This window comes from Odontesthes bonariensis, chromosome 21 (genome assembly GCF_027942865.1).
Source record: "Odontesthes bonariensis isolate fOdoBon6 chromosome 21, fOdoBon6.hap1, whole genome shotgun sequence".
Taxonomy (NCBI): Eukaryota; Metazoa; Chordata; class Actinopteri; order Atheriniformes; family Atherinopsidae; genus Odontesthes; species Odontesthes bonariensis.
In genome coordinates, this window is record NC_134526.1 from 26051690 (window position 1) to 26072368 (window position 20679).

The 20679-nt window shown below is 41.3% G+C and overlaps 2 protein-coding genes across 2 annotated transcripts; one reads left to right on the top strand and one right to left on the bottom strand.

Moving 5' to 3' along the window:
• Positions 1–346: 346 nt before the first annotated feature.
• On the top strand, positions 347–17274 carry LOC142371185 (tetratricopeptide repeat protein 39A). Its single transcript, XM_075453797.1, has 18 exons — positions 347–626; positions 1108–1212; positions 1643–1774; positions 2104–2162; positions 4346–4413; positions 4690–4754; positions 7186–7285; positions 7385–7450; positions 7542–7650; positions 7763–7830; positions 10571–10630; positions 11304–11465; positions 11559–11650; positions 13519–13639; positions 13719–13830; positions 14997–15111; positions 15553–15669; positions 16626–17274. Exons 1-18 carry the CDS (start codon positions 592–594, stop codon positions 16729–16731), a joined length of 1692 nt encoding a protein of 563 aa, XP_075309912.1. The 5' UTR covers positions 347–591; the 3' UTR covers positions 16732–17274.
• A 337-nt stretch (positions 17275–17611) lies between these two features.
• On the bottom strand, positions 17612–19689 carry gadd45gip1 (growth arrest and DNA-damage-inducible, gamma interacting protein 1). Its single transcript, XM_075453798.1, has 2 exons — positions 19261–19689; positions 17612–18234 (listed from the first exon to the last, which is right to left on the bottom strand). Exons 1-2 carry the CDS (start codon positions 19659–19661, stop codon positions 17943–17945), a joined length of 693 nt encoding a protein of 230 aa, XP_075309913.1. The 5' UTR covers positions 19662–19689; the 3' UTR covers positions 17612–17942.
• Between the last annotated feature and the right edge of the window lie 990 nt (positions 19690–20679).

Here is a 20679-nt window from a genome sequence, read left to right on the forward strand (position 1 = left end):
GTATCCAGTTCTGCACCAGCAGCTGCTTGAAATATAGCTGATTAATTTCCATCTAATAGCAAATTAATTAAGCCCCGGAAATTACGCCCTACGTTCAAGTAAAACTTAATAACATATCTCTCTGAAGGTGAGGCTTCATTCTACTAAACCGGCTACCCACATGAAAAGTCACAATGTTTCTGAAAAATAATAGGCGCAAACTGAAAAAGACAGTTGGGGGCATTCGAAAGTGAAAAGTTGCTGCAAATGAATTCCACCAAACGTTTCTACCTGAGGCTGTAATGTGTGCGTGGCAGTGGAGCCACAGAGGAGGAGTCAGCGCCCCTTTCATTGCGTCATTCGCTCGCTGTCGGATCCGCACAGATGGGTGCGTTCCTTCACCTCTGAGTATACTTTGACTTTTATCCAGAGGAAAGTGTTCGGAGCTTTCTATGTCATCTCAAACGCCTCGGGTCTACTTCCAGCGCTTGGCTTCTCAGCGAAAGCCCTGAATGTTGCTTTTTAAAGAGCGCTGCTGCTGCTGCTGCTGCTGCTGCTGCTGCTTGAGAGCCGAACAGGTGTTGGGGCACGCCGCCCGTCCTCAGTGTGAACATGTCCAAAGGGAAAGATGCAAATGCTTCTGAAAAGTGAGTACGCGCAACTAAAGTTTGCCTCGTTTCCTGTACGCAAACAAGTTGAGTTTGCTCTCGCACTTTAAAGGGGGAAATGAGTGTGGCAGATGTTGACAAACTTGCACAAGAAATAGGAATCATTATCAACCAAGTTCGTCTGCATCGGGAGAAGTCAATAAACCGTGGCCGCCCTTCATTTCCTTGATGACATGGCAGGTTGTTTTTCCTTAGTTGTCTCTAAACCTGTGTAAAATACAAGCCAGACAAGTACAGCAGTGCCGAGCTGCTGCACCAGGAAGTTAAATGTTAGTCAAGTTTGTTGAGTGCTTTCAAAGCAGCAAGCAAGCCAAGTCTTGTAGAGACAAAAGCATTTATAAGATTATTGAGTATAAGATTATACAGTTTAGCAGACCCTCCACCCACAGAACACACACAGGTCACAGTTCGGTACACTAGCATTTCTTGTGTTTATTTTTTGCTCTCATTTGTGCAACAGCTCCTCTGAGATGACCCTCAAAGAGTGCCTGGATGAGTGTATGGAAGCCTTGGATCTCTTCCTTAACAACCACTTCAATGAGAGCCTGGAGAGGCTGCGACCACGGTAACACAACAATCCTGGGGCAGTATGGGCTCCCCTGGGTGTTTCCACTGGCTCTCAAAGTTTAAGCTCACTTGTGGTGTTATATTTTCAGCATGATGTCAGCAGTATTTCACCCTCTGCTGATGTTCTGTGGTGCGAACTGTGAATTGGAGCCCATGCTGATAGGCTGTAGGTCTCCAGGATATGAAGTGTTTGCTGTAGCTGACACCCAAGGTCCGATTGATTCAACAGCCTGCAGAAAGTTAGCAGTCCAAAGCAAACACTTTGCACAAGACACGCCGGGATGGAAGAGGAGATAGAAGGAATAATGACAGGATGATATTTACTCTTATCTTCTCTCTGCAGGAAAATGCACAGATCACACAGTAGCTGCCTGTGTTTGCTTACAGTATGATATGTTGACCGTGCAATTCTGTGTTTTCCTATGTAGAGTCCGTGAGAGTATGTACCATGCTCTTATCTATGCCACAGTGCTGGAAATGCAGGCCATGATGACTTTCCAGCAAGATGACATCAGCAATGCAGGGAATACCATGAAGAGTGCCCAGGAGGTTTGTCAGAGGTAAGGAAGTGTCCGGATGATCATTTTACGCCTTTGTTATACTAGAATTAATCGCAAGTCTAGAATTAAAATGCCAAAATTTAATGTCTGTGGTTAAGTTTCCTTCGGTCCGCAGTCTATTGAGGTGCATTTGCATTAATGGCTCTTCTGTGACCATCCTATCAATTTACCTGCATTTGCATGAAAGAAGCCTCAAAAGCACATGTTAAGATATCAGAAATGGGCACATTGAATTGGAGGGTGATTGGTGTGTCAGAAAAAATGTGGTTACAATAACAGAATTTGGAACGATCAAGTGTTTTGTGCTGAAAAGATTTTCGATGTTTCAGGTTTCGGCGGAAATCCCCAGGTTTGGCTAACAAGTCGGCGGGAGAATCACTGTCTGAAGGTATGAAATGCTTGGTTATGTCGCACCACTGTAGTTGTAAAGGAAGGTTCATCCAAAATGTTAGATATAGTAGCAGGATCCAAATGTACCCTTTTGTTCAGCGGAATGTAAAAAATGTATGAGACACAAATATTTTTTTATCAGCCTAAACTTTGCATTCCGGATTATCTGACTAGAAGTCGTTACTTTCAGTTTTTATATTGCAATATCTTGTTGTGGGCTGCACGGTAATGTGGTGGTTAGCACCCTTGCCTTGTTAGCTTGATTGGTGACTCTAAATTGTCCAAAGGAGTGAGTGTGAGCATGTATGGTTGTTTGTCTCTGTGATGAACTGGCGACCTCTCCAGGGAGTACCCCGCCTCTTGCCCAATGACAGCTGGGATAGGCTCCAGCCCCCCCAGCACCCCTAAATTGAATTCTGCGGGTACAGAAAATGGATGGATGGAATATCTTGTTTGTTCTCACTTAAAGAGACAATTATAAAGAGAATCGCAGTTAGGTTTACAACTGAGCTCTTACAGTAAAAACATCTTTTAGTGACAATTTTGCTTTTAAATCCACCTTCCTTCTATTTAGATACTGCAAAGTAGCAAATACCAAATGACAGCAAACTGCTTGTGTTTGAAACTTTCACATCACAGAGTTAGTGACACTGCAGATGAAACGTTCAACTGACATTATGGGTTCTCCTCCTGTTCTCTGAGTGCAAAGTATCATTAAGATTCAGCTGGCAGGCCTCACTTTTAAAACTGTCTTCTGAACCCCACTTTAGTTTCTATGTATGTCAATTTCTATCATGCTGTCTGCTGTGGGAGTGTTGCTGAACAGTCCTACTCATGTCTGCAATGTCCTAATGCAGTTGCGATCGTTAAATATATGTGGTAGTTACACATTTGTAGATGTAAAACCTATTCCAAAGTCTAGTGGCTTCTGTCAAAGTGGCACAATTCGTTATAAAATGTTAATTCTTGACTAAAACATGTTTAATGCTTCAGGTCCAGCAGGTAAAAAAAACCTAATTTAAAAAAAAAAAAAATGAGCACCACTCGTGAATGTTCTCATTTTAACACGTTCATGTTTACCGTCTTGTCATTCAGCACAAAATATTATTGAAGTTGATAGGAACGCAGATATGTGATGATAAAGGAATCTACTTGGCAAATTTAAAGTTGATGGTGAAACAACATGAGGACATCAGGGAAAATTATTTTTTAAACTTTTTTTTTAATTCCTTTTTTTTAAATTTCCATAAATATCATCAATATGCTACAAACTTTCATGAGAATCCAACGATAACAAAAGGTGAAGCAGTATGTTAGACCAGATCAAAGGCTAAAGCCTTTCTGCTATGACAACGAGAAGGGATGGCATTACACTGTGATAAGTTTAACTCGTCTCAACATTCCACCACGTCATGTCAACAAAGCAAAGCAACAGACCCAGAAATTGATTCTACAATCTTAAGATGTCCCATAATTTAAACTGAACGAAGTGAGACTGTTTAAGCCTTAACACATACATGTAAATCCTGCCTTACAGACAGAAAAAATGTAGCAGTCTCTTCATTCGCAATTTGTTGCTGTCAATTTCAGAACCTCCATGTGAGACATTATAGATGCTAAACATGTGTGAGAAAGTAAGCTCTGCCCCCTCTTGTAGCCTTGAGTGCAATCCCCGCCATTAAAATGTGTATACACCCAGGTTTTGTGTTACTATCTATTCCAATCAGAGGTGGAGCTGATAAATACCCACTACTACTACTGCTGAATCATTTCATGCAGACTGAATGCTGATTAAACACTTTCCAATTGGTAAAAAAAAAAAGAAGAGAAAAGCGTGGTACCAATACTAATACCTGGGGGACACCCAGGATCTAGATCACTGAGGCAGACTTGGTTTTTTTTATGTAGTTAAAAATATATATATATTGGATTGCAGCATAAGATTTACCGAAATGAACAGATGTCACTGCACTATGTGCAAGCTCAGAAAGGAAGGGAGAAAAAAACTGTACTTATCTAATGTGACAGTTGGGCAGAAGACAGACAAGAACAGAATACAGGATTATATTGGCAGGCCTTTGTCTGATGCTTAAACTCGACTGTAAGATTTGCGCTTGGATTTGACTTTTAAGTACACAAATTGTATGGCGTTATTTAACTTGTGTTTGTGTGTCTTTGCAGTGCACCTCCATGCAGAAGTGTGTTATGCAGAGTGCCAACTCCAAAGAGCTGCTCTCACCTTCCTACAGGTGCACGGCGCTACTGCGTTTACCCAAACATAGAAGCGAAATATATGCACCAAGCAAAATCACCGCTATAAGTTTCACCCAATCCAGTTTTTCCGAGACTTTGCTAACTGCAGAAAACATCTTACTGTATATGGTGTGGCAGTTACCTTTGCGTCAACTTGAATTTGTGTTTGTTGAGTTATAAATAATTCAAATCCAATCTGTGTAACTCAAATCCAGATGCCTGCATTAAGCTATGTTTCAATTACAGCATTATCAAATGTAACTTTTTTGCAGGATGAGAGCATGGTGAGTTTTATCAAAGGAGGAATCAAAGTACGAAACAGTTACTTGATTTACAAGTAAGTAGTCAATGTGAAAATGAAGGCTGATTGTATACTGAGTGAATGTGAGTGGGCTATAATGGGATAGCACATTGAATACGTTTATATAATGGTGAAAAAGAAAGTACAATCTTTCAGTTGTAGGCTTTGCGTATCCAGATGTAAAAAATAATTTCGTCTTAACCAGGTCTAAAATTAGGTAAATACAACCGCAGATGAACAACACATGACATAGTACACTGTATCATTGTTGTTTTAACTAACACTAAACCAAAAAGCAGAGCGAGTGCATGAAAAACTATGGACAGCCTCATGAGTTACAGTCTAGTGTTATTTATCAAATACACTCGATTAACTGAACATGATCAGTGTGAGCACCTCTATAAAAGTAGAGTTTTTTTCAGTTTGCTGGTCTGGAGCATTCAGGTGTGTGTTAACACAATGCCAAGGAGGAAAGACATCAGCAATGATCTCGGAGAAGTAATTTTTGCGGCCCATCCATCTGGGAAGGGTTATAAGGTCATTTCCAAACTATTTGGAGTCCATCATTATAAAGAATGAAAGATTATTCATGTGTGGAAACATTTAAGACAGTTATAAGTTCACCCCAATGTCAGACCGTGCAGTGCTTAGAGAAACTGCATGAACAAGAACATGGCAGCACAGTGTAGGTTTGCAAAGCTGCATCTGAACAAACCACCAGACTTCTGGAACAATGTCTTCTGGACAAACAAGCCCAAAATAGAGATGTTTGGTCATAATGCACAGCAGCATGTTTGGAGAAAACCAAACACAGCACATCAGCACAAACACTTCATACCAACTATCAAGCACGGTGGTGGAGGGCTGATGATTTGGGCTTGTTTTTTAGCCACCTTGCAGTCAGTGAGTCCACCATGAACTCCTCTGTATACCAAAGCATTATAGGGTCAAAAATGAGACCATCTGTCTGACAGGTAAAGCTTGGCTGAAACTGGGTCAACGGCAGGGAAATGATCCCAAACACAGCAGCAAACCTACCACAGAATGTCTGAAAAAGAAAAGAATCAAGGTGTTGCAAAGGTTCCGGCAAAGTCCAGACCTCAGCCTGGTTGAAATGCTGTGGTGGGACCTTAAGAGACCTTTGCATAAACAACTGCTGCAAACCTCAATGAAGGTATGAAGGCAAAGAGTGGGCTAAAAATGATATGAGAAACAACATACAGAAAATTATTGCTGTTAAAGGTGGTTCTTCAAACTGCAAATGAGGTTTACTGTTTTTCACACACTGCCTGTGGATTTTTGTCTTAGTTTTTGGTAAACAAATATTTCATGTGGTGTTCTTCCAAAAGTTGCATTTCACTATTTTTAAGACGTGTTAAAGGGATAGTTCGCCTCTTTTGACATGAAGCTGTATGACATACCATATTAGCAATATCATTTATGAACATTGACTTACCCCCTGCTGCGTCCTGTGAGCCGAGTTCCAGCTGAGTTTTGGCGTCCACGAAGCTAGTCCGGCTAGTTGCCTGGGGCTAGAAAAATAAAGCGTCTTGCTTCTCAAAAAAATATGCATTCAAAAGAGAAATATATTTGCATCACAAAATCGTTCTCGATGGAAAAAGTCAGACCTCACTTCGCTTGGCGCTATTTTTGCCTCCCTTGATATCAATGCGTCAAGCCACCTAGCGATAGCCGCACCTGTTACGGTGTTTGCTGCTCGGAAGCAGGGGAGTGCTCCGTCAGCTCTTCGGTCTCCACAGTTTTACATTGGACGCATTGATATCAAGGGAGGCAAAAATAGCGCCAAGCGATTGTGAGGTCTGACTTTTTCATCGAGAACGATTTTGTGATGCAAATGTATTACTCTTTTGAACGCATATTTTTTTGAGAAGCAAGACGCTTTATTTTTCAAGCCCCAGCCAACTAGCCGGACTAGCTTCATGGACGCCAAAACTCAGCTGGAACTCGGCTCACAGGACGCAGCGGGGGGTAAGTCAATGTTCATAAATGATATTGCTAATATGGGATGTCATACAGCTTCATGTCAAAAGAGGCGGACTATCCCTTGAAGTATCATACAGTTAGCATCCTATGACGCAATTGTGATGTCATCAGGGGCCTCAGTTGCATAGCTGAAAAGCATCCATTACCAATTTGGAGCGTTATTTTGAAAGAAGCAGACGTGTAACAGACTCATGATGATAAAGACAAGGAGAAAAATAATTTTATTGTGTCACATCGTGGGAAGTGTAGACTGTGGTGTATGTGGATGTTGACTTCATATGGATCTATGTTGCTTTTATTTTGGTCATTCCTTTTTTTTTTATTGACTGATTGATTGACATTACATTTAATTGTTTAAATTGGAGTTTATATGCTTATTTTTTTTAATGAGCACACATACCATCAACCTCTATAGATCCGTGCTGCTAAACGACTGACACACCAGTTTTTTTTTGTCATCTAGAGATCTGCATTCCTTCATAAAATCTCACAACTGTCTCAAAGGACCGAGCCACGTTCACTTGGAGGGAGGGATATCATTTGGAGTAGGGGCGTTTAACTTGGTATGTCACACTGTATATTTACACACCACCTCTTGTCTACATGCTATGTGTAATCATGTGTTTGTACCATACAGTTTATGGGGTCTTCTTTACTTTCAGACACTATCTCTATTCCCCCCACGGATACTGAAAGTGTTGGAGTTTGCAGGCTTCTCTGGAGACAAGGTGTGATCCATTAAAAAAGAATCCTTCTTTGTGATTTTTCTCATTAACTGACAGCCTCATAGATGTTTTCTTGGCGTGTGTCCTGTTTTAGGAATATGGGCTGTCTCTTCTGTGTGATGGTGCCACAGGGATGAACTTGCGCTCCATGCTGTGTGCTCTGCTGCTCCTCTGCTACCACACCTTCCTCTCATTTGTACTTGGTAGTGCTCCATGTGGATTCGGATGATTGCGATTGAGTCATTAATTGTCACACAATATTCACAGACATGAGAATTATCTGAGTGGTACCATATTTCTGTTTTATCGTCTCAGGAACCGGTGAGGTAGATGTGGCTGAGGCTGAAAGACTGCTGAAACCTTTCCGGCTCCGCTACCCACGTGTGAGTTGCAATAAGACTAATTAATCTCATTAAGAAAAGCAAGGACTTCCTCTTTTTGCAAATGAAGATGTGTACTTATTTTCTGTAAATGTGGCCTCACAGAATGTCTAACAATGGCTTCGGTGCTCTATTGGGTGTGAAAATGTCGAGTGGTTGGTTAGCACGTCACAAGTTTGCTCATTAGCTGTGATTTCTGTGTCCAAATAAGCTCAGTAATAATCAAACCTCTCAAGCCAAACCTTTCTGTACTTCTTTTGCGTGGGACATAAAGGTAATTTGTAGTGTTATTTCAGATAAAGCACTGTTCTGCCAGTTAAAACTGATGTATAATGTTCCCTTTGGCACTCGAGGAGCTTTATAAAGATTGAGAAAACATTCTTGAATAAATCCTAGCCTGTGCTACTAACATGGATATTGAGGGATATTCCCTTTTTTTTTTTTTTTTCTTTCTTTTTGGGGATTTGTGAAGTACCTATGAATGGTAGGTGTCTGTCTTACCTTTAGTAGACGGTGATCAGAGCAGTCTCACTTTGGAGAACCAAACAGGAATTGCTGCTCAGAACTGGGCCACAATAGAGTAAATTTTCACCTCATGCAATATACAGTGAGTGGACAACAGGACAAATAGTCAGCAACTCTGTGTGACTGTGCCATATCCAAATACGTTCCTACATTCTTGTTATGAAGAGAAGAAAATACATTTGCATTTACGCATAATGTTCTGTAATGCACATCAGCAGAACATGTTGACCTTAGCTGCTTCGCTTTGGAAATGGAGTAAATGGAGCCAGGATTTGCATGGCCTGTTATATTAACATTGGCCTTGGTTTTTAAATGTGATATAAATTTTTTGGGGGGCTTTTTATGCCTTTTTCAATGTTGTTGCATTCTCTGAATGCATTATGGGCAGCAGGGACCCTGGTCTCTGAACCCTACAGTGAGATAAATACGACATTTGTTCGACCTCAGTTTGATAACCGTAAAAGTGGTGAAGACAAAACTGAAAAAAACCTCTTTCTGGAGTTTGATGTGTGGGGCTCCATCCTCTATCAGTAGCTGCTCAGCTGAGAACAGTGAAAAGTTTATCAAATAATGACTAACTTAGACTCAGGGTTTCCGGTTGGAGACGGTGAAGTATTTGATGTTTTGAGGCAAAGGGCGTCAGAAAATGAAGTAATAGCCCTTGGCTTGCTCCTATGCTTACCACCATAAGCAGATTCATAGCCTTGGTAATCTGAGTGTGCAATATTAGAAAAACATGCAAATTAATTGAAAAACGCCTTATTAATCCCAAAATGTGTTGCTGTGAGCAGGAAGGACCTTGTGACATTCTGTAACATGTAATATTCTTTTCTGCTGCGGAGCTGAAGAAGCCTCTGACTGAACACACGTTGTTTGCTCACTGTGTTATGCTGAGGGTGCACAGCGTTGTCCATGTTGAGCAGCATTTGCAACATTGCCCTTTGTATAATCCGCTCCAGGGCTCCAGAACGGTCCTCAGCACAGGGCCAGTCTTCTTTATCAGTTTGTTCAGGATTCATACATCACTGGCTCTGATGGTGCTGCACCAACAGATGGCTGCAAAGAAGTTGGCTTTGTTGTAGCAATCAACTACATGTGATGCGCAGGGTTCGATGCTACGCAGTAACATTGAACACTGCAGTGACCATACGACTTGCAATATAAAAACAAATACTTCAGTATATGGTAATAAGCTCAGCTACATTAACAAAGGCTGCATTCCACTTCTGCCCGTGTTCATGCTTGTTAGTTCTGGAACACACAGAAAAGCAGAACTTCTTCTGAGTGGGATGCAATCCTCATAAAATACACCTCTGCTTTACTACCATTTCGTTTCAAAAGGTCCACAGCCCATTGTTTATTGTAGCCCAAGCAGTCTTTTATGATGCTGCTCATGTTGATATTGTGATGATGATGATAATTTTTTTTATATACCTTGCAGCCCTAATCATAATTGGATTACCTTGTCAAAAGAAGCTGTTTGTGTTCTGCTTGTGTGAACATAGTTTTTTACAGGGCCCCGTACAAGCATGTAGAAACCTATATGAGATGAGGGGATGCTACGCAGTGGTAAACATGTCCCTGTCTCAATTTTCTTTGAGAGATGTTGCTGCCATCACATGAAAGATTAGCTAATATTATTTATTAATTGCTTTTGACTACAATCAGAATAAGATCCACTCTGTAAATGTTCACATACTGCATGAAGAAGTGTAGATTTCTCATCCCTTGTCAGTTCTGTCCTGTGTATTCTTCCTCTATCCCCTAAAGATCTCTACGTCACTGTTCTTTACATCATCATTATGCTTTCTTACAGATCCTTTTTTGCCTTTCTGTCATCTAGTCACTCAAATTCATTCCCACATTGATAACTTTCATCTGTTACTTTTGTTTCCTTCCACTAAAACAGTCCTTCCTGCACACAGAACCCTTGGGATCTTTTTCCTTTAATTAAGTATTCCTTCTTCCTTCGTGCTATCACTCCTACCTCTCCCACTGACTCATTTTTTGTAAATTCACAATCCCTGTTTCTTCTCCACCTTTTACCAACATGCCAGCCAATCCCAGAGAGCAAACTTAAAGCTCTGCCACTGTGTGTACTGACGCAAGAGGGAAACGTCTTGGTTAAACACTGCCAAGAATGACTGCATTATGCTTGCAGAGAGCACACTGGTGGCCTGATATTTGAATTAATTGTCTTTTTTTTTGTTCTGACCAGGGTGCAATATTCCTCTTCTTTGCCGGCAGAACTGAGGAGATCAAAGGAAACATTGATGAGGTTTGTTTTAAGGGCATGTTTAATCACATGTACACTCAGCACAGCACAAACTTAACATAAGCGTAAGTGATTGCACCGTCTTTGGGTTGGATGAAGCATGAAATGCTTTGGTTGCCATGGTAGTGTTGTGGCTGTATTTTAGCCAATGAAATCCACCCTGTGTTAAAGCTGCGGTCGGCAACTTTTTTTTAGTCATATTAGCTTGAACTGTCATGGGATTCTGGAAGTAGAATATTAAATAGGCTGTTTAGGAAAAATAACGAAATCTGTAGCTCCCTCTGAAGCCTGTAATCATGCTTGCAAAAATCGAGCGCTCCCGGCTGTTTTTAACCAATCAAGTTACGGTGGAGGAATCCTACCTGTCAATCACAGCTTGTGCACACGCTGCTGACTGTGAGTCTGCCCCAGGCTTGTGTGCGCTCACACTGGTGTGAACTCACGTGCACAACCTCGTCCACAGAGGGGGAGGGGTTTGGGGGGCGATTCGGAGCTTGTTAGAGGTTGGGGGAGGGACCTGAAAGTTGTATCAGTTCGAATTTTCCGACTTTAGACTCGCAATTTTGAAAACCTGCCGACTGCAGCTTTAATGTTTATGACAGAACACCTCAAATGCCGTGTCACAATTGACGTCTTCCTCGCTCTGCTGTGTTGTATCATTTCGTCCCACTGCCAGGCGGTGGCGCTCTTTGAAGACGGCTGCAAAGCCCAGCAGACATGGAAGCAATTTCACCACATGTGCTACTGGGAGCTGATGTGGTGCTTCACCTATAAGCGTGCATGGAAGATGGCGTACTTCTATGCAGACCTGTTGAGCCAGGAGAGCCGCTGGTCCAAGGTACCCAACTGATTTCAGGATATCAGAATGCATTTTACAGCCTCAGGAATTTAATAAATTCATTTTATGTTTATGTTTATGTTTGTCTGTCAGGCCATGTATGTATACATGAAAGCCGCCTACCTCAGTATGCTGCCTGAGGATGAGGCCAGGCCTTTTGGGGAGGATGAGGTAGAACTCTTTAGGTAAGTCTTCATCATGGTTCTTGGCTTTATGCTCTACTTGCTTTTACCGTATCATTTTTACCAGTATGTATGTTCACATAAATGCAGGGTACGTACACAGCAGGACAATGAGAAAAAAAATGGTGGAACGAGCTTCTTTTATTATTTTCCAGGTTTGGAAAGTAAAGAAGATGGAAAAGAGCATGAAAGAACATGTTTCTTTCCAGGCTTTTGCTCCCAATTAGTTTTCAATAACAGAAATTTCAGAATTTGAGGGTGTAAAAGTGTTTTAATCCAGAAAACAAGCTCAACCAGAATGTTTACCACACAATAAAAGAGTATTGGCAAGGGTAAGCTTGATGAGAATAGGCAAGAAGTGTACTGCAAGTCTGAATATGCAAATCTATTCAGAACTGCTTTATAGATGCACATCGCAGCCTTTATCAAATCCAGACAGTTTGAAAGAAGATGTGAGGAAACCTTGAACTTTCATAAACGCATATGAAACTTGTCTGAACATTTGAGTTCTGTTGTGTAAATGGGCCACCTTTGACTTATACGGTGGTGCCTCACACAGATGCTGTAAGAATTGACCAATTTAACTTTTATCTAACAAGTTGCAGTGTTTATTTCTGAAAAAAAAAAAAAATGAGATACAATATATAACCATGACATAACTTATTAAATATCTTCATACAGCATTCGCATCAACCACTAGAAAACTTACAAGGTTTGGCTTGTTTTAGATGGTGGGTATTCACTCTTCAGAGGGCCCTCCTGTGTAGCAGTTAGCTTAGCTTTAGCATAGCCAGAATTCCTACCTCATTCTCCAAATTGAGAGCTCCCTAAATGCTTTCTACAGCAGGTATCACTGCTTATAACGATGTCAAACAAATGGGAACAAAACATCCCTTTCATTTGTGTGAGTTTGGTGTTGATGGATTTGAATAAACTGCGGTAGCCAGTGACACATTGCAGTCAAAGGACTAGATGTGCTCAGAGATGGACTCAAAGATACAGGTCTGAGATTAGGTCTATCACGACATTTTACAGTTGTTGAGGCCAAATGAATTCAGAGTAGGCGTCAGCCAAAAGTAGATGCCTCAAAATGGGATGCCTAAAAAAAAAATATGCATCTGGGTTTTTTTTACATATGATTTATGTTAAACACACTTGCTTGATTTTTTTTTTTTTTTTAGAAATTCTGATACATGTATTTTTGAAGTTTTATGGCAAAACCCCAGAAAATTTTTAAATAAAATAAGGTTGCCCTGAAGAAGGCACTCATGCCGCTACGCGTGGGCCTTGTTTTTAAGATGTCCAAGTAGGACTTGTCAAGTAATAAAGACATTTTAATTGCGAGTGCCTTAGTCAGAGAAATTCTTTTTTTCTCATTTTTTTGAACTTGGATGTACAATACCTTGGACTAAAGAGCACCCAAACCCAAGAAGCCTACAAACAATTGGGATAAGAGCACGCCATATTCTACAAACTCAAAATAATGTTAATTTCATATTTTGCGAAAAACCACACAGAAACTCTGGTGGCTTGTTAAAAATATGCTGCTCCATTCACACACTAACTGCCATCACATTTCACTGACTTGACTGCATTTGGTGAGTTAATGGGTTTCAAAATTCACAGCATGTTCAAAGGAATGGAAGCTCTCGGGGAATGTTACAATATCATGCATGAACAAATGAATGAAGTAATCTAGGCCGTGTTGAGTGTAATAGAAGTGCTGTAGAAGGGGCTGCTTGTTGTGATGCACCCACACAGCCCACTGCTTTAAAGGGGGCTAAAAAGCTCATTTTGCGTTTCCAGTTTCAAATTCAAATATGTGAATGAGTGGTTCCAGATTTATCCTTATTCTTCTCCTGTGTTTTTAGACGAGTACCCACCCTCAAGCAGAAGATAGCAGGGAAGTCTCCTCCAACAGAGAAGTTTGCCATTCGTAAAGCCAGGCGCTACAAGGCTTCCCGCCCAGTCAGGCTACCGGTGCCAGTGCTGGTAAAATACTCACATGTACACAACTGGATTCATGTTTGGCTCACGAAGCCTTCCAACCGTGTTAAATGCTTCATTACAGGAGATGATGTACATGTGGAACGGTTTCAGTATGATCAGCAAGCGACCAGAACTGACAGAAGGCATGATGCAGACTTTGGTGGAGGCAGAGCGCACTCTGCTGGAATCTCCTGGTAATGTAGCTCGTCCCAAGCCACCATCTCAACCCGTCTTCATGAACAGCTCTGTGCAAAAGTATTTGGCCACCCCTCATTTTGTTATATTTTTCTTCCAAGGAGTCCGGCTCGCTTGTCATATTTTAAAGTGGTCTTGAGCAACAGTTCTTCAGGCTTTCTGAAGGTCATTCACAGTTCTTCTGTTGATATTTTCTGCCTTTTCACTCATTTTCATTTCAGTTCTTGTATCTGACCATTTTCAGAGGAATGTGTTTGTTTTTTTTTTTGTTAGTTAAGCCACTTAATGCTGACCTATGAATCATTCAAGCATATAAAAGGCACCTAATTCAAGCGGTGAACCACATAACAAACAACTCAACAAAGAGCCTATTTGAAATTGTATCTTTTGGCACTTTGATATGAGCCGCATGTTACAAAGACACAAAATTTGTTCCCATTTCTTTAGTTTCTTCTGTGAAACATGCCAAATATAACAATTTGACAGACATAAAATGCTATTTTTGTGCCAACAAGGTGATTCCAAAAGAAATATTAGCTGAAATGAAGGACAAAAGAATTGACAGGCATAAAAATCGATCAACAGCAGATGAACAGCATCTAAAAGAGATGCATCTGGACCTTCAGTTGATCCATCTACTGTTCACTGAAGCCTCATCAAAAATGGTCTCCATGGAAGGGTGGCTTAAGGAAGGGAAACTGGAAGTGGACAAGAAGTGGACAGAAAATCAGTGGCAACAGATCTTATGGGGGGATGAATCCTCCCCAGAGCCCGGACCTTAACATTACTGAAGCAGTGTGGGATCATCCTGACAGAGAACAGAACAAAAGGCAGCCGACATCCAAAGAAGAGCTTTGGGATGTCCTTCAAGAAGCCTGGAGAACAATTCCTGAAGACTACTTAAAGAAATGACAGAAAGCTTGTCTGAGAGGGTTCAGGCTGTGTCGGAGAATAAAGGAGCTCAGACAAAATATTGATTTAAAATCTGTTAGAATAGTAAAAACAGTGTTGTATATCCATTAGTGTTTGCTCCTGTTAGAGATAAATCACTGCATCTATTTCCTGCTTTTCTAGCAATATATAAAGAAATGAGGTGTAGCTCAAGACTTTTGCACAGTACTGCAGCTTTAAACAGCTCTGATGATGTCCTTTCCACCCTCTGCAGAAAACGAATATACAATGGATGACCGCTGTTTGATCCACATGTTGAAGGGTCTTTGTTTTAAGAACCAAGGTCTCCTCCAGGCTGCTGAGGAATGCTTTAACAAAGTGTGTTCAAGGTGAGCTCCACTGGACACTGAGAGTAGCTCCATTCTTTTTCTGTCAGTCTTTGCCTTACGCAAGATAATCTTGTAGGGTTTTTGGCAACTCTGGCCTTGTTGAATTAGGGCCAGAGGACAAATTCTTCAAAATTTCAGCAATTTCTTTCATAAGAACATAAGTCCTAATCGGCTCCAAAACCAACTGAAAAGCTTCTAACTGTGTTTGCTCAGCTTCTGCCAGTCATTTAGACTGGCTCTTCAAGAACATCATGACTCTTTGGTGAAAGTGCTTCAACATTACTTCAGAACTCATTCGATCTGCAACAAAACTCCGCCACTTACATACCAGGACTGAGGAGTCCTGTGTGGCCCTGCGTTTCGGTGCATCGCAGGGTCACAGCTTGACACGTGTGTAAAATAACGTAAATTTACCTCGCTACCTTCTGTATCTGCGCTCAGTGAAAAGAAGATCAAATTCGACCACTACCTGGTGCCAAACTCTCTGGTGGAGCTCAGTATGCTTAACATTGAACGAGGCAGAAGAGACGAGGCCATTAAAACACTGCATAAGGCCAAGTAAGTTACTCTTTCACACCAGCAATCATTTTCTGCATGTGTTATCAAGAGGGAATACTCTTTTATTTCCTTTCTGAAAGCAACATAAATGTTATTGTTTTCCTGCCTTTATTCATGGTGTTGGCAGTAATGTGTGCCCAGCAGCATACTAAAGTCTGGGCACCCCTGGTCACAACTTGTCTGTGGGAATAGAAATCATTTCTTCCTATAAAGATCTAGAATAGTAATTGGTATGACCACAGTACACGTTTCCTCTGTGTGATGGCGCATCCCAGATGCCTCCGAGCCCAGGGAGCGGACGGCGCTTCGAGACAAAGTTAACATCAGGCTCCTTAAGTTGTAACTTGCACTCTGTAATATTGTGCTTGACAAAGGTTTCCCACAGTAAACCCTTGTCCATGTGCTTATATCAGCTGCTGATGAATCAGTCTAAGAAATCAGAGATCACGGGTGTCAAGCTTTGGTTCAAATGGATGTTTTTTTGACAAATGAAATGAAGCTGTCTGCAATGAAATAACAGTGAAGTCCCATACTTTTTCTGATCGGGGGTTGTAAAATAATAAATAGAGGAAGAGGAGCTTTAAGAAGCATTTTCAGGTGGCCATTTCTTAATTTTGTACAGTAACTACATTAAAAGGATGAGTCGTGTTCAAGTTCAGGTCTGAAAGACCAAGAAAGGTTCAGAAAAAAACTGTTTGATAGGGTTGCATGAAAGGCAAATCAAAACCCTTATTTTACTGCAGCAGACTTTAGTGAGGTAGGTTGCTGCTCCCCTGTACAGTCACACCTGGGTAAATATACACGTTGATATGCTTTCTCACCGTTTGTGGATGAATGAAGTCAGGGACTTTCTGAGAGTTATAAGCAACACGTTCATGAGACAAATGGACTGCTTAACATGTGCAAAAGCAAACCGTATTCTACAGTCTCAACATGGCAGCCGCTCTAACCTACAGGCACAACTACAAAGAATACTCTATGGAGTCTCGTACGCAGTTCAGGATACATGCTGCTCTGGCCAAACTCAAGGCTGACCCCGGCGAAGACGACACCCACCTGTAAGGGAGCGCTCCTCCTGGTGGCCTCGGCCTTTCCAACTGAACATCTGGTTTTTAACTTATAAACATTTCCAACAAATGGACATGTTGGTTGCTATGGTGAGGTGTATCTTCAATGCTATTTTTTGTGCCATCATCATCACTGTGCATAACCAGACCAAAGTATAACAGGCCTGATTGTATATACAGAAGTTATTTTATGTAATGGAAAACGTTTTGTTTACATTGATAAACACTAAAATCTTAGCTGATTGAATGCATCTGAAATGTACAGTAATAAATTACCGTAATCTTATTACCGGTATATCGTTATCCCTGATTGCTACTTAATTATATTGCACATACTGTTCTGTCTCATGGTTTTGGTTTTATAGTAAGAGTCATTTTAAATGATAGTTGTTAAACAGCAGTTTCCTGTTGGAGGAAGCTGCATTAAACGTGTATTAGCATGTTACAGCTACGGGAAGCAATCTGTTCACTGCTCTTCTTTCACCACTTTGGTGTCATAATCAAGCTTCAACACTGAGTAATTATTATTTTTTTTTTTTCATCCATCATTCTGAAAGTTTGAGAATGTAAAAAAATATATATATTTTTGCATGAATAAACTGCTTTTAGGAATCTTGTGTTTAATCTGGCTAAAGTTAGCATTCTGTAACGTTTATCTTCTTCCTTTAAATATATTTCAGACAAAGGGCAATCAGTTTATTTAAAGGGGCTGCATATATTTGGAGAATCTGAACATGGAGGTATGAGGAGTAAACAAAGGTTCTTTTTCTGCAACATTAAACGGGTATCCCTCTGATGCTATGAAACATACATCTTACAGGATCATGTTGCACAGTGCAGCTTCAGTCCTCAAAAATATAGACAAAGGCCAAACATTTACACAAAGATGACAGTTTAATAGGTTCACCTAATGAAAACTAAAGCAGTCAATACAGCTGACCTGCAATAAATCCCCTGTTGTGACGGTAAGATGTACAGTTTCACACAGATGTAGGCTCTGGTGATGTTAAAGTTAAATAAATTCGAGTGTTTTGGGTATTTACTTCTTCCTTACTGGATGAATTGGAGGTATGGAGATGCATGTAGATACATCCCACAGTAGCGCAAACGGTCTCGATACATCGAACTTTATGAACTTCAAGGAAGCTCAAATACTCGTACGACTGCAGCAAACACCAAGCAAGCCGTCAGCTGTGTCATCCAGGACTACGACGGAGCAGCAGGTGGCGTGACCGGGGCTGCAGTCTGCTCATCCTTCAGTCTGCGTTTCAATAGTTTCTTTTTCTTCTTCTCTTCCTTCTCGATTTCCGCGACCATCTCCAGGAACTTGGGGCTGCGGGGGTCCACTGTGAAACCAAAACGCTCTCTGGCCTCGGCGAGCAGCCTTGTCCGGCGAGCCTTATCCTCCTTGAGCTTCTGTTTGGTCTCGCGCTTTTCTCGGCGCCAGTCGGCGACCATCTTGGGCATTTTGGCCATGTTTGCTGCGATGAGTTTCTGTCTGCAATGAAAATGGAGAAGATGAACGGTGAATGCCGGCTGTTCTGCTAGTTGCAATTCACCTCAAAGCCGGGAACAGATTTGGTCTCAGAATATGAATAAAACTGACATTAAATTGAAGACACGTGCCGTTTTTGTTGCCGATTACGACATCGGCAACAAGGCACTGAAGATGCCTTTCGACTAATCCATTTAAAGGAAAGGCGGAAAAGAGTTAAAGAATCTGAATTAGAATATGCCACAGATAGTAAAGACTAATATTGTATTTGAGAAGGTGCAAAACGTCCATATTTGACCTGTCTAAATATTGTTGGTTTTTTAATGAAAGGGCCCTGTACAGAAAAGCAGGATTAGTGTCTCAGCGACATAACTTCAGGTTCAGCTCTGGGTTTTCAGTATCACAGAGCTGGTTTGCTTCTTACAGAGGTACATCACCACAGAAAGTTTAAGGTTTAAACCTAACCTGCTCCAGAGCGGTCCCAAAACAGTAGCGGAATGGCCCTTTAACTGCTAAATTGGAAGCTGTGGAACCTCAGCTTTGTGCGTTGTGTGATGGGGCAGTGACAAAAACAGCTCAAGGAAAGCTTCGCAGTTTTAGGGGACTGATGAGAGAGGTCCACACCGTGAAGAGGAAATTACCTCAAAGTGCTGCAGTGGATCTGGGTTCTGTCCAATCACACTCTGAATCTGTGGTCCCAGCCACTTTGTGAAAATTAGATAGAGTTTTGTGACATACTGTTGTGTATTGCACCTCAGTGCCACCAAAACAAACCATCACTGTAAGTCTAGTTTAGGTCACTTAGAAGTAGAAGGAAATTTGACCATTTTTACAATTACTTTAACACTCCGAGTTGTGTTCCTCACATTAAGATAATTGTGTATGGGCAGCCTCGCTGTGCGATTTGTGACTCGATTTAAGAATTTAAAGAATCCTGTTTAACATCGCGAGAATTGCTAAAAAAAAAATAGCACGGGGCTGAGGAGTCGGTAAACTACCCAGAACTGACAGTGTAGTGTCCTCACTTACTTTGCCAGTCGATTTTCGGTTTCCTCCTTCTCTTTGGCTTCTATATTCTTCAGCATAACCTCTAAAGGTGGATGCCACTCGTTTTCTTCCGCTATAATTTTATCCAACTCCTCATGACTGGGCCACAAAGAGGAAGGGTCGATGCCCGACACTGAGCCGTACCGACCGAACAGCTTTCTGTCGTGTCGGGGTGTCTTCTGCCACTCGGGCGTCTTCTCGCTGTCCTTGTCCGGAATGTAAGGGTTCAGGATGTTCAGCTTTAACGGTTTCGGGTTGTAGCATGCAGTCTGCAACAAAGAGCCACATTGTGAGTTCACAGAAAGAACAGCATTAGAGGAGGAAAGACCTTTTAAAGTCCTACATAACGCGGCCGTCCTCTTGCATAGCATGGACGCCGCCATGTTTACACAGGAAGAACCCGGATGTTTAGTTTCTTCTTCTTTTGGGTTTATTGGCAGGCTGTAAACCACCTTAGTGGATTTATCGCCATCTGTTGGACTGAAGTGTGACAGTTGACGAACAGGGAAATTACTTCAAACTCACATTTGAGAGAACCACCAAGCACTTTCCGTAATTTCAAAAGACACCTTCTGTAATATTGGATATTTTTTTCTCATAGATAAATTGGCCACTGCGACATATTTTCTCTTTTTCCACTTTGTATGATGATTACATCTGATGATGTTTCAGGCAATATTTGCTGAAAATAAATACATTTCCAAAGGGTTGACAAAACGCCACCCCAAAAGAGTCTTTTGATGATAGGCCAGAAAACTCAAAAACTCATTGACACTTTTGACACTTGATCAAAACATTTACAAAACATCTTGTTCTTTGTTCATGTAAGCAGGTTTAGCTCTTTTTAAAAGCCCCCCAGTGCATTCACAAATTTACTCCCATTTACTCCCAAACGACTCCCATTTCTCTCTCATCCAAAAGAGTAAAATTGGTGTTGTGAAAATTGCTTACCCACATCCTGCAAGCCTTTTCATTTTGTTCAGACGAAAGGTTCAGAGGTTTCATAAACTTTCAGTGGTGTAGTTAAAATCCATCAGAGGAGGCCCGAGTCAAATCTGAAGGAGCTGTGAGCAGGTGGGTTGCAGCCAAGAGCAAGAGGGGGGCCTGAGACGTGTTACATTTGAGTACTTAGGGACCACAGTGTACAGAAATAAACCCTTGACAAAAAGGGATTTTTGTTTTAACCTGCCTAGCTTCTCCACCCTCCCTCGACTTCTATATTTGATTTCTTTTCAGAAAGTTTGGATAGAACAAATGGGGGTGCTCTGGAGGGCAGCACTTACAGAGACAGATGTCATTGCTTTTGTACCGTGGGAGCGCGCAGAGCTCTCCATCGTCATTAAAGATTTAGGGTTCCCATGGCAGGGGTAGCACCAGACTGAAGGTGGGGGTGGGCATGAC

Excerpts from the sequence above, each read along its gene's own strand:
- LOC142371185 (XM_075453797.1), top strand. The coding sequence starts at position 592 with ATGTCCAAAGGGAAAGATGCAAATGCTTCTGAAAA. Across the intron at positions 2,163-4,345 it reads GGGAGAATCACTGTCTGAAG|TGCACCTCCATGCAGAAGTG; the intron begins GTATGAAATGCT and ends GTGTCTTTGCAG. Across the intron at positions 4,755-7,185 it reads AACAGTTACTTGATTTACAA|AGATCTGCATTCCTTCATAA; the intron begins GTAAGTAGTCAA and ends TTTGTCATCTAG.
- gadd45gip1 (XM_075453798.1), bottom strand. The coding sequence starts at position 19,661 with ATGGCGGCGTCCATGCTATGCAAGAGGACGGCCGCGTTATGTAGGACT. Across the intron at positions 18,235-19,260 it reads ACCGAAAATCGACTGGCAAA|ACAGAAACTCATCGCAGCAA; the intron begins GTAAGTGAGGAC and ends TTTTCATTGCAG.